Source organism: Conger conger, chromosome 12 (genome assembly GCF_963514075.1).
Source record: "Conger conger chromosome 12, fConCon1.1, whole genome shotgun sequence".
Taxonomy (NCBI): Eukaryota; Metazoa; Chordata; class Actinopteri; order Anguilliformes; family Congridae; genus Conger; species Conger conger.
In genome coordinates, this window is record NC_083771.1 from 33,159,967 (window position 1) to 33,174,406 (window position 14,440).

The 14,440-nt window shown below is 41.5% G+C and overlaps 1 protein-coding gene across 1 annotated transcript in view; it reads right to left on the reverse strand.

Moving 5' to 3' along the window:
- The window catches only part of LOC133141744 (ras-specific guanine nucleotide-releasing factor 2-like), a 41,303-nt gene extending 27,352 nt beyond the window's left edge, over positions 1–13,951 (reverse strand). The window contains exons 1-3 of the mRNA XM_061262428.1: positions 13,676–13,951; positions 1,488–1,594; positions 746–893 (exon numbers count right to left, since the gene is read on the reverse strand). Coding sequence (XP_061118412.1) covers positions 746–893; positions 1,488–1,594; positions 13,676–13,951 — 531 coding nt within the window. The remainder of the gene's footprint in view (positions 1–745; positions 894–1,487; positions 1,595–13,675) is intronic.
- Positions 13,952–14,440: the final 489 nt, after the last annotated feature.

Below are 14,440 nucleotides of genomic sequence, written 5' to 3' on the forward strand. Positions count from 1 at the left end.
CTTTACAGTGTTATTTGTACAGGCAAACACATTTTAACAACATTGCCAAATGCTGGGAGAAACAAAGTGCAGCAATGTAAACAGATTCTGGATTCTTGAATCAAGATTCCCGCCCAAATCAAACATTAATCGCCTGTTAACAATGTTCATGCCCAGCACTGCTTCCTTTTCTCCCTGACGGTAACAGTCAGTCACAAAAGGCACTCAACCAAAAAGTATTGTACTACATGTTGTACCAAAACAAACTTTAAGGAAATAAAAACACACAGAAAGCATGTCTTATTTTAGTAATGCAATTTAAGCATGCTCTAATTCTAATGACATTTTGTTAAAGGCAAATGGCATGCTCTTTCTTTTTATGATGGAGTTAAGCAATTAAATGTATCAGCCTATCAATGTATTTTTCTATTTGTTCCTAGCAGTCAGTTACTGCCCATTGATTTTTTGAAACTTCAAACACTTGCTACTCTAGCATATGAAGATATTTCGATCACTTCCCACTACCTTTTCTTCCGCTTTTTTCAGTTTTCCATGATTTTCAACAACTGCTCTGCAACTTCAGCCAATATTTCCTCTGACAAACACCCAGCCTTCCTTACTCACGGACAATTAAGCTGGACAAAACGTCATGATAGGTGCAGACATGGGAAACATACAATAACACGCAATCAAACACGTGCCAAGAACATGTATTTCCAGCTGAACGTTGAAGGTCTACAAAAGAAAATCCACCTGGAAAACCCACCTCGGCCTTGAGCCTCTCAATCTCTGTGTCCTGATCCTCCAGCTGGCTGCGGAGCTGATTGGCCGCCACCTTCTCTGTCTCCACGATCTGCACCAGGTGGATGTACTTCTGCATGAGCACCTCACGCTCGATGATGAGGTCAGAGTAGCTGAGAGAGAGTGGGTTAGTTTCACACTGTATTAAAGTGAAACCACAACATCTTAATCCCATGCTTGATGATGTCATAGTCACTGGGAAACTGAGAGGGTATTTTGACATGGGGATCTTAACACATCTTTAATAGCAGGGAAACAAGTTTGTTTAACTGATTAATTTGCCTGTACAGGTAAGGGTATGTGTGTGATTGCATTGGGGCAGCTTTTCCACCTAAAAGCTCTCCAATTTGCCTGAGTGAAATTATATTTGTACACAGTATTTGTACATAGAGACAGTGCTTTTTCCAGTAGGAGTCAGGCATTCCGAGAGGTACTACCTGAACCACTTAGGCAGCAAATGTGCAGCAGCAAAGCTTTGCCGACATCATCAAATCGGCGCTTTGAATAAGCCGTGAACAAGCAGTCTATTCAGGCATGTGATGGGACTGCTTAAAGTCTTGGAGCGATTGTGGTTTATGAACAGTTGATATAGGACTACAGTATTTGGACGATGGTTTTATAATTTCTACCATGGTTTGACTTTAAATTTCAAGCTGGTGAGATGGCTACAAAGTTCAGACAATGTTTAGTCAGGTGCCTGCCCATACCTGGCCTGCTGGATAGCCTCCACCCACTCCTCGCAGTCAGCCTCCTCCTCCGTGCGCAACTCCAGGGGCTTCTGTCCATCGTGGCCAAAGACCACCAGGAAGTAATGCTGCCAGAGAGCAGGGAGAGAGAGCCCAGCGTCAGCAATCAGTGCACCAGATTTCAAATTTGGGCATCATGCAGAGCTGAAAGCATATATTCGTGGACAGAGCTGTGAGCTGTCGGGGGGGGGGGGGTTCCCCTGAGAATCCACAATCCACAGCAGACCGGGGGGACCCTGCCTTAGATGGCATTACCGTTTATTGACAAAACTCCTCGAACAGTCCAATAGGTGTGTACAGTACATCAGTGATCTCAGGTACGACCTGGTCATTAATGAATAACATACTCCCAAAAAGAATGAAAAGGCAGGATATGTAAACGAGCCGTTGGCCCTTTAACCCACAAAAAAAAGAGTAATGAAAATAGTTCTACCCTAACACACAAAAGTAGTTAGTTATGTTAATTTTCCTGTGTCTCTGAGCGCATCCCTTTATGGTTGAGTACTCATGCAGGCAGACTCATTACAGGGGCACTCAAAACAACATTAAAAAGAGTAATTTTCTCCTGTGCTGGGTGTCTCTACTTAGCCTTGCTTGCTAACCTGCAGCGCTATCATGAAGCAGCATCGAAGAACAACTCCGAAAACACTAGGCATTAGCTGGCTTGCAGCCCATCACATGGAGAGCAGGAAGGATATTCGGTGAGCCCCTGGTGATAGACCCCATGCCCCGCTGATAATAAGCAATTTGGCTCCGAAGTGTGAGCATAATACTTAAGAACACTGAATAACAACTGAGTGAGACTGACATTGTGCTCCAACTGAGCAAAACCACCCAGAAAACACAGCAAATACCTTTAGTATTGGCCCAGGATTCTCAAATGACTATCGCCTCAACTTAAGTTTTCACACCGCCTACAGTAACTATCTGTGCTGCCTCATCATGCGAGGTAGCCAGCTACCAGCCAGCCAGCTTGTCACCTCTACTCATGGACCATAGTAGTTTTGCCATCTCACCCAACCACAGCATCTGGCTTCAGTTGGTTTGAGGTCCTAAGAACAAATCGTCCACACTCAAAGACCCCCCTCTGCAGACCAGTCACCACCCAGCAGCCAGCCAGCAGCACAGTGGTTGTGGTTTTGTCTGGGGCAGTTTGTGAAAATGAATCAGTTCCCCGACTCAGTTCTTCGTCTAGTAGTAATAGGAATAGTCTGAGCAGCCGAGACAAATAACCTAGTGACACCACAACCTATCTTTTTCCAAGATGGTTCCACTCTAGTGCTGGTAGCTGCAAAGAAAGAGAATCATTTATTTATTTTATTTACTTTTATAGCAAATACAGATCAATTTTACATTTGAATACAGGGCAGTATTTTATCTAAGGTAAAAAGAATATGAACCAGAGTAATATTACACATATTCACATCCCAAGTGAAGCCACCATTCAGCTCTTTGTTCCAGCAGAGGGAATAGTCATAATAAGCCACCATATATGACTAACTGAGGGAGTTCACAGGTCAGGGCTGTAAAGCTTGGTCACGTATGAAGTTTTATGGAATTTTTACATGCATTTTAAATGTGAACCTGTCTGGTTCACAGCGGAGGGCTCTACATCTAAAGTCTACGAGGTGCACAGGCCAGCTGGGCGGGTGAGGATGAAGGACAGAGCTTTGGGGCTGGCGCATGCTCTCCCATAGCACAGCTGGCCTGCTGGAGTCTGGAGTGGGTTTACATAACCCTCAATTGGGCCTGCTTTCAGTCTATACAGCCGCTTCGCTGGTCTGGAGTGCTCATTCCCACCACCTAGTCACATCACCCACCCCAGTACTGAATACATTTTATTTTCATGTAAGCATCTCCCATGTTCTACTTCAGTCATCCAGGGTACATGATTTTAAAAAACAATATCCATCATAACAAACGAATGGCCTGTAATGGCATGTGGTATATGAGTAGCTGTTTCATGGTATTTTGTTTACAAACAGGAAGTGTATATAGTTCCCTGTGCCACCACTTTCTGAGAAGCATCATAGGCAGAAAACGCTGTGGTTAAATCAGGAACAACCGTCATGGGCTAAATGAGTTCCACAAATACTGAGCGGAGTCCCTGTATAAACTGTGAAAACACGAAGCCCCACAAAGCTGAAAGACATTCAAAATGATCACAAAGCCTGAAATTGAAAGCCTGCAAACTTTCCCCAAATTGGACTCCTCTTTCAATCTTCCTTATTCCCTCTCTTCTCTTTCACCTCTCGACTCCCCTGCCTTCCTAACCCACTTATTCCGTCCACACAAATCCACAGCAAAAAAAAAAAAAAAAAAAAAGGATGTGCGGTTTGTTTTGAGACAGCAGTGTCCGGGGGCAGTGTGTTAGGAGAGGAAGGGGCTATTCTTAGCCACGTGGCCCCGTACGGACCCACAGTCGTGTGCGGCCGTGGTGCTGCTGCGCTCTCACATGCTGAATGAGGGTTTAGTGAACCGTGACACAGTCTTCTGAATGCACCAGGAGACCTGATTACCCCTAAGGCCAGGCAACCGTCAGACAAGCACGCAGCCGAACAAAGGCAGAGACACAACCCCCATCAAAGCCCTCTCCAGCTGAATATATCCATCTGTGTATCCATCTATTTATATCAATAGTTCATTATGTTTAAGAATATGGCGCGTGTGCCTAAAACAACTCACATTCCCAGTCTTAAGAACTACTTGTCTTGTTGCCAAATCCACCAATGCTGAAGGACAGGGAATGGACAGCTTGTGTAACATTTCCTAACAAGAGCCGCGTACATTATAAAACCATGTCACTACAACCACAACATCCCATTCCCATGGAAACATATTCCGCAACATATTCTGCAACATGACTGGTAAATGCAAACCAACATACAGTTGGTTTGCATTTACCTCCTCTTATTCGGCTATGAGATGAAAGTGGATTGTCTGTACAGTTACATAAAGATGGGCCAAACGCATTCTGCTAATGTCTAGAGTCTAAAGGGTAAAGTCCTCCAGCATTGCCAGCTATAATGATAACCATGCTTACAGACAGCAGTGTACACAGAAAATGGATGAAACTGTTCTGTAGTGAAAATTAACAGCTATGAATCTTTTTTTCTTAGTGGAGTCAGAAAGTTATTAGTACTGTGTATATCATTTATGGAATATGAATAATGTAATATTTTGTACTTAAAAATGCGGATATTATGTGTGTCCATGTCAGCATATTTGCACTTGTGTGAGTGTGGGTGCATGCATTTGTGTGTATGTGTATGTGTGTGTATGTGTTGGTGTGTGCGTATGTGTGTGTGTTGGTGTGTGCGGTCTGAATTTCTGTTTTTGATTTGGCTGAATACACTAAAGCACCAGCCCAGGTGTGTTTCCTGAAGGGTCCATTCATATTGAAATTATGTGAAGCACTTGATGCCTCGGTGACAACTATTTTATTTATTATAATTTATTTGAAATATTTTGCCTTTTTTTAAAAAACCCAGGATGAGGAAGAGGAGGATTGTTTTGACACACAAATCCAAAGATGCAGGACGAACAGACTCACAGCATGCTTTCACACATGTTCCCTCCACACCGTGTTTACCAGGACTCCCTTCAGTGGCCATATTGATAAACTGGCTATGGATTGTCTCCTGCTTATTCTAATCAACTGTACGTCGCTCTGGATAAGAGCGTCTGCCAAATCCCAATAATGTAATAATGTAATGGACACGCACGGTCAGCGCAAGTCACCATGTTACAGTAGGCTCTGGCAGGGAGGCTGTGCCAGCATAGGACACACAAGGCTTAACTGTGGCCTGGGCAGATTCTGATATTCACTGATGATTAAAATGGTGGAATGATGTCTTTACTCAGAACTGATCTACAGCTCCCAATGTTTTGTATTAGTGGGCTGTAATGTGACCTGCAAGAATCCCAGACACCTAGATACAGAGCCTGGCCCCGATGCAGACAGAGTAGGGCTGGGTACTGTTAGGTGCATCGCAATTTGACGTGAATCCCGATTTGGTAATTCGATAAATGTATCTCAATACTCATGGGGATGCAAACTTTGAAATTAGATCCGACATTATCAAAGAACGTCAATGTGTACAACAGTTATTTACTGTGAACAGTGAAAATCAATATCTTCAGCATAGCTCTATTACTATAGTGTGCACAAAACATGATCTTGCTTGGGTTCCTTTGAGGCTTTGTGGTTTTAGTCGGTCCTGTTATTCAGGAAAATATTCAAGTTGACTCACTGAGATGACGTGCTGCATCATACTCGAATGATGTCGGATGTGTGTCCCAGATTTACTTGTTGGGAGCTGCAGTTCAGCATGGGGTGCACATGCTCAAGGATTCTCATCAGTTATTTTCACACCAAAATCTACAGTTTATGCAAGAAATACAGCCTTGGGGAAATTACAGGACATATTGGAACCACAGACGAGTGATCCCTAAGCAGTAGGTAAGGGAATGACAAAATCACAGTGCCTGCATAAAGTGATACTCTGTAGGGTAGCAGGGCAATATATTGCTTCTGCAAAACACATCTCTGTCCATAGTCTGACAGCTAAAACAGCCCCTTGATCTCACACATTTCGAAAACCCTAATCTTGTGTCACAAGCAAACCTGAAGCCATCATCCACTGCCTTTCAGTATATACTGTAAAAGAAATTAAGAGGAACACTGCCCCAATCCCATTCAGTGTTCACAAGGAGAAGCCTGATTAATGTATTGTTATTTATTTTTGCAAAATGAATGTGCATCCCAAACAGAAGCCACTCAAGCCAGGTGATAATGAAGGCGGAAAGGATCTGGAGCTTTCTCGGATAATGAGGGAGGGCAGAGAAAACACATCACTGGGCTCTGCGACTGAATAAATCGCAACTACAAAGAAGCAGCGAGAGAGCCGTGGGCAGAGAAAGACACAATGGCAGCCAGACCGAAGCATCATATACATAAACTGGGCAAATGGAAGAGGAAGACTGCTAACTTGTTGAGCTACAGGGTAAACATGAACATTGCACTGCAAACAACAAAATATAGGCATGGTACAGCAAGCCATTCAGTCCAGAAGTTATCTGGTATAATCTAATAATCTTACCACCCACATAGTAATCTTGATATAAGAAACCATGCCACAATTTCCTTGAGTGTCTTTCCTAAACAAAGATGAAATCTTGTATTGAATATTAATCGGGTCACGTACAGCCTCCGATAATAACGCTGCAATTAATAGAGAAATAAAACCTTTCTGATATTCACATAAGTTCCTTAGGGTGTCAGCCATTTTTAGTACATCCTGTACACAACACACAGCCATCAGCAGGTCACGCCTCCTCACCAGTTGGGACTAGCTTTTCCTATTGTCCTGTAGTATTATTCCTATAGTCCTGAGGTCCAGTAGTATTATTCATGTAGTCCTGTAGTATTATTCCTGTAGTCCTGAAGTCCTGTAGTATTATTCAGGTAGTCCTGCAGTCATGTAGTCTTATTCCTATAGTCCTGAAGTCCTGAAGTATTATACATGTAGTCCTATAGTATTATTCCTGTAGTCTTGCAGTCCTGTAGTATTATTGCTGTAGTCCTGAAGTCCTGTAGTATTATTCATGAAGTCCTGCAGTCCTGCAGTCATGTGGTATTATTCCTATAGTCCTGAAGTCCTGTAGTATTATTCATGTAGTCCTGTAGTATTATTCCTGTAGTCCTGAAGTCCTGTAGTATTATTCATGTAGTCCTGCAGTCATGTAGTCTTATTCCTATAGTCCTGAAGTCCTGTAGTATTATTCATGAAGTCCTGCAGTCCTGCAGTCATGTAGTATTATTCCTATAGTCCTGAAGTCCTGTAGTATTATTCATGTAGTCCTGCAGTATTATTCCTATAGTCCTGCAGTCCTGTTGCATCATGCACATGCTTCTCTTGCAGCACTCATTGCACAGGGATGGAAGAAGCTCAACTGGCAACTCCAAATAGGGGAATAAAATCTAAATGAAAATGAAGAGATGATGAAGGCCATATTGTAACTCATCAGGCTAAATTATTCTTGTGACTTCAACCATTTGTATCCAGGTTGGGTAACGTTTGCCTGCATCATTCCAATGTGTAGAGTGGCAGCTGAAAGTGGATTAAGTCGAATAAAAATGTTCTGGATATATCTCTGTTGAAAAGATAAAAAGGCACAATGGATAAGACTGGCCAGTAAGAGATATCAAAATGTGAATTGGAGCACACAGCTGGATCCTTCCTTTAGGAGAAGTTGACTGTCACAGAACGGATGCTTGTTACAGAGGAGAGAAAAAGTCACATCTTTAATTTAAGTAAAAATCACCTCATCACACATAACTCTGTGACTCATTTTTAAGTTCTGAATTTTAATGACACATTCACCGCTCCACAGTATCTCTAATTCATAGTACAAAATTTCTTTTCACTTTTCAGCTACAACAATTCAGCACATGGTGATGAGCCTCAACTTGAGGAATAAAAGGGAAGAGATGGGTACAAAAGGGTAGAGATGGTCACACAAATCCGGCAGGTGAATCATTTTCCACATTGCCTTCTAGAGACTATGGTACACCAAAAGCCATGATCAAGACTGATAAATAGAAAGGGATACAGGCACACATCCAAATCAAAACTAGACAGAAATATTCCAAATTGGATTAACACAGTGCCAGGAATTGCAGCAATTATCAATATTTTAAGCCATGGGACATTTAATAATTTCAACTGTACCTAAACTGTCATGATTGGGGCCAGGAGTCTGCTCCACAATCTTGTCCAGGAACTGCTAGCTTCACACCCGCACCCTCATGTGTTTCCCCCCATCAAAACCCACCACAGCATTTCACTTGGCTACACCATATTAACCCAGCCTGGAACACCCGACTGTGAGACAGAATCCGGCAGCAAAACGAATCATTGCAGTTTCATTCAGAATGGCAAGCCAACCTTCACAGGGACTACTCTAACACAGCTCAGCAGTCAGGGCAGAGGTCTGTCAGGTAAGTAGACTGGCACTGAGGAGGACAGAGAGGAGGCCTGCCAGGTAAGTAGACTGGCACTCAAGAGGCCAGGGAGAATGCCTGCCAGGTAACTAGACTGGCACTCAAGAGGCCAGGGAGAATGTCTGCCAGGTAAGTAGACTGGCACTCAGGAGGCCAGGGAGAATGCCTGCCAGGTAAGTAGACTGACACTCAGGAGGCCAGGGAGAATGCCTGCCAGGTAAGTAGACTGGCACTCAGGAGGCCAGGGAGAATGCCTGCCAGGTAAGTAGACTGGCACTCAGGTGGCCAGGGAGAATGCCTGCCCGGTAAGTAGACTGGCACTCAGGAGGCCAGGGAGAATGCCTGCCAGGTAAGTAGACTGGCACTCAGGAGGCCAGAGAAAAGGCCTGCCTGTCAGATATCTGTGAGCAAGACAAAATTCTTGTTTACAAACCCACTCCTAGTGCGGTCAAAGGTTTGTCCAGATCATCGAACACAGAAATCCTTACACGACTGCTTACACTTTTCTGGAATCATATAGAAAAAAAAGGCAGTGTACAAAACACTCCAAGTCTGATGAGCGGGGAGTGCACTGAGGTCATTTCAATGGAGGATGGGAGGAAGTTCCATGAATCCCGTAGACAACATGCACAGCAGCTGTAGACCTGTCACAAAACATCCAGAGACGGCCAATCCAGATTCAGTTTCCAAAGTGGAACTTAAAAAAACAAGAACAGATCACTAGGCGCTAAAATAAAAGACTGAAGAGCTGTGGGGAAAATGGCAGCCACAGCGTAGTGAAAGTAGAACTTCAATTAGGTTCAATTCACTCTCATGGAGGAAGGAGTTAAGTTGCTGTAAAATACCTTTATTGAGCAGAAGGGTATATCACGAAGCAAGATTACTGAGTTAGATGGGTAACTTCACAGAGTAAAACCTGGAACCCTTCCAAAGCAGGAACATTGACTGAGATAAAAACAGCGGTTCCAGCTTTTAGTCTGCGAATTTATCTTGCCAACTCAGTAATCCTGCTTCATGGTATACCCCCCTGGTATATCCATAAGGACTACATTAAAACCATCAGATGCCAAAGCGTTACGCCCACAAAAACCTTCTAACTTAATCCTTATGGATATACTAAGTCAGTAAAGGTATTTTAACTTAACTCCCTCCCCCACAAGGGTGCCTTGAACCTCATTGAAGTAAGCCCAGTTCTACTTTGGGTGTTGTTTCTCTATATTACTTTAGATTACTTCATCTAGAATACTTCTCCAAAAGAGATGAGTAATTTCAACACAGACAAAACACCAGGACCCAGTTCAGTTGACAGTTCAACAGCTGCAATGTACTGGCTATGTTTAGATGAAGTGTGCAAGTTTCTTATTTATGTCATGGCTCTGCTCAGCCAGCCAACTTCAAAAACTAAGAATCACACCAGTACCACTCGAGCAGCATCTACTTAACCAAGGTGCCTTGATGTCAGATAGGTTACGCCATCCTCACACTGTTGAGAAAAAACGTATTTCTAATCCATTTTACTATATAGTCCTGGCTTTCATAGTAGCTTGGCTTTAATGATAAAAACACATGAGGCAGCCCCTAGGCTCCTAATATCACAAACAAATTATTTTTGTAATGCTGTGGTCATCTTGTTACAAATCAGAATATTTTACTATTATTATTATTATTATTATTATTATTATTATTACATTCGTTTTGACAGAATACATTACCATTTCTTCTGAAATGACAGTGGGACAGTAAATTGTCTTTCAATGACAAAGAAATGTAATTGTAAAACTAGAGAAATTCCAGAGCCACTACCATTTACAATTGTTCATAAAACAATGTGTGTCAGTGCTGCCATGACAACATTATTTCAAGAGGTTTGTTGCTTAATGATAATTTACATTCACTGATAGCTTCTCCCAGCAATACAGTTCATGCAGAGTGGCGCGTGGAAGCAGAATCAGTACTCAGAATATATCAACAGTTTTAATTAAGTTTTAAATGTAAACATTTGAATAATCTCAATATCCAGTCAATTAATATTTTATGCGAAATTAATCAACGTGGATTTGATGCACAATACAGTCAAGGTCCATTCAAACCTAAACAATACTAACACGGTATAAAACAAAGAATAATTGCCAAATTAGGGCAGCATACTTGAACACATATAATTCATTGATACATATTTTTTGCAATCAGCGATAGTATTTTGAACCAGAATCAATAACCCCAAACCGTAAAGTGCAATAGATGTGTAATAGAACTTAATGTAAATGGCGTTGGCCATATCAAAGAATTTAGTTAAATAGAAAGACTTGTGGTAATTTTGTATTCTGTAATAGAAAAATATTTCTGTGTAAAAGTTATGAAACCATTACAGTAGTCTTTTCTAACCATTGTAAATCCCCTGCCTTTATGTGCCGCATGTCAAAACGGCACACATTTGAAACTGAGTCAAAACTGAGTAACCGTGCAAGATGGGTTTTGGTCAGGAAGGTGACTAAGAACCCAATGGTCACTCTAACAGAACTCTGGATGTCCATCCAGATGGGAGAACCTTCCAGAAGGATGACCATCTCAGCAGAACTCCATCAATCAGGCCTTTATGGTAGAGTGGCTAGACGGAAGCCACTCTTTAGTAAAAGGCATATGACAGCCCACTTGGAGTTTGCCAAACAGCATTTAAAGGAATCTGAGAGCTCGAAAAATCACTATGTCTGGCGAACATGTTTTTACTTTGTCATTATGGGTTATTGAGTGTAGATTGATGGACAAAAATGGCAATTTTATCAATTTAAAATTAAATCTACAACACAATAAAGTGTGCAAAAAGTGAAGGAGCCTGAATACTTTCCGAAGCCACTGTATATCAATAACATTCCATGCTGAACTAAAGTCATTCCGAACCCATTTTACAGCTGAGATTGTTCGACACACCTCAGACTGCGAACTTTCAAAAATGTTTAAAACGAAAGTAATGAGGATGAGGTGTGGAGCCTACTTCACTACTATAACTGGATGCTGTCTGTCACATGATCCGTATGCCATTTATCAGCACAAATGTCAATAAAATCATTTTCATTTTCCCTTGATGTTCATTTGGTTAAGTTTTACAGCCAAGCTTACACACCACGGAAACAGTGCTGAGTTGAAAGTTTAAAAAATCAATACCTGAAGTTGCCAAGATTTTAAACTTTTCAATCACCTTAGAAATTACTCACTTAAAATAAAAAAATGCATCATTAGAGTAGCCTATTTCAGGTGCTAAAGTGATCATTTGCAATGCTGCCCCAGAAGCTGACTGACGTGGTGGTTCCAGCATCTTGAAACAGCTGCCCTTCAAAGAGTTTCATGCACTACAGTCTTTAGAGTTTACAGAGAACGGTGCGATTAACTAAAAACACGCAGTGAGTGGCAGTTCTGTGGGCGAAAACACCTTGTAAGTGAGAGAATGGACAGAGTCATGCAAGTGAACAGAAAAGGCACAAATGCTGAAATAATTTGTTTAAGCCAGTGGTATGCAGAAGGGTATTCAACCTTGAAGCAAATGGGCTGCAGCAGCAGACCATGCACAGTTACACTCTCTTCAGCTAAGAACAGGAAGTTGTGGCTACAGTGGGCACGTAATTACCAAAACTCAACAACTGAAGATGGGGGAAGAAGTCACCTGGTTTAACAAATCTAAGTCTCTGCTGCAACACGCAGATGGTAGGGTCAGATGTTTTAACGGTACCTAGAGTTAACGGTGCAGGCTGGTGATGGTGGTGTAATGGCGTGGTGTGATTTCCTGACACACTTTAGGCCCCTAAATACCAATTGAGAATCATGTGCAAATGAAAGTCAAGGAAGCCAATTATGATTCTAAAAATAATAATAAAAGTATACTGTACCCTCCATTCTGTACCCTCCATTCTGTTAATTTATTTATTTGCCTCTGTACTCCACAATATGAGATTTGTAATGAAAAAAAAATCACATGTGCTTAAAATGAATATTGTCAGGAGCTGAAGATACCAGAGAAGATACCCTGGTGATGTCAATGGGTCACAGACTTCAAGCAGTTGCAACAAAGAATATTCAACAAAGTTCTAAACATGACTACTTTCATTTACATGGTGAGACCAAAGTGAATACAAATACCCTGTAATAAAACTTGAGAAACACATGTGAATTGTATGATTACAAATGTAAAATTGTGGAGCTAAATATCAAAATATGACTTTAATACAAAACACATGGAGCTCACTGTATATATGCAGCAGGGACGGATGAACAGAGGGACAGATGAGCAAAAAGAGCTGAGGGTTCTGAGATTCTGTACAGCACAGAGCGTTTCTCTTATTTCCACGTACGTAAAATACCTCTAAGCAAGATCACGGACCAGTAAGCGGTATCTTTGTCTCTGGAAAGGATCTATTGTGTACTAAATTTGAGCATATTTCTTGTATTCCAAATATTCACCAAATGACAAAGAAAGTCAAAGTGAATGCATCCCAAGAAGAGTAGCATTCACAATACTCAAACAGTAACGTACTCCTGAGATAGTAAACAATTCATTTTATAACATTCAGTTATAGAAGCCATTGAAACCACACGGAACCTTACTTAATGTATATTAAAATTCAAAATTAATAAGCGCGCCTAAATTATTCAGACCCACACGAAAGTTTGATTGCATAATACAATCAGAGCAACATCCATAATGCAGGACCGAATATCAATTCATTAGTGCCATGCAAGGCCTATAACAGAAAAATAAGCAATTTTATCACACGAAGAGGCGTGAGAATGACATGGCAAACTGGGAGGATGCGTCAAAATATATATATGTACCCATTTCGTTATTCATTCGAATAGCAGTGTAATACGGAAATTATACGACTTTTGTGCGTGCACTCCTACAATAATTTGTGGTGTAGCACGTATTATGTAATTCAGTTTTCAAAATCACTTTAATCCCCACAGATCCAGGGATTTATGAGTCGCAGTCGCGTTCGTGGATTTAACAGTTAGGACAGTCCCTTCTCGTGCTGGACGTTGTCCAGGTAAGTTAAGAAGTTTGGTGGACCAATTGTGGCATCAGGTAATCTTCTTTGCATGGTCATGGAATTAAAAACTTATAAAATAAATACAAAAAAATGCAGAAACTCACCAGCTTGTCCAGAGTCTCCTTGCCCGCCGTGGAAACCTTTGGTGCTGGGACCCGTTCGCATGTGCATCCTTCTAACAAATAAATCCCAGAAGGGCGAGTGCTTTGGTCGTTCTCGAAATAAAACAGGACATTTTGATACAAAGCGAAATATTTCTCATGCCAACGACTGTTTTCCGTCGTCTTTTTATTGAGATAGCCGCGTTTGGTGCCCTCTTTGCGCGCGACCATGGATAGATACAGAGCGTGCCCCTCATTGTACCGCACACTTTTCTGCATTTTCCGACTCAAATCACTTTATACGATATTTGCCCAACACCATATCCTTGAATTTGCACCCTTTTAGAGAAAGCGATAGATAAAGTTGATAGTCTTTACAATAATAAAATACAAAGCCACCGACGGGTACGGGAAAGTTGGTTTGCTGGAGCTGCGTTCTGCAATGTTGCTGCCCATATCCGAAAGAATCCCCGAAATGATAACAAATAACTCATTCAATCCATGTCTGAGCACATGCAACTTTTAAAGTGGAAATATATATTTTAAACAAAACAACTAACATATTACATATGCAGTTGTTTTGGATTCAATTGAACGCTTATCGTGCACGCAGCAGAGTAAAACAAAAATAGATCCAGTGAACAGACGGTAAAAACAGAATCACGATTGAGATCAGCCGTAATCGGCTTTGACACCAATTTAAAGGGACAGGTCTCTCATCCTTACTTACGCACTATTATGTACAGTATGAGCGACAGAGTTGTAGGG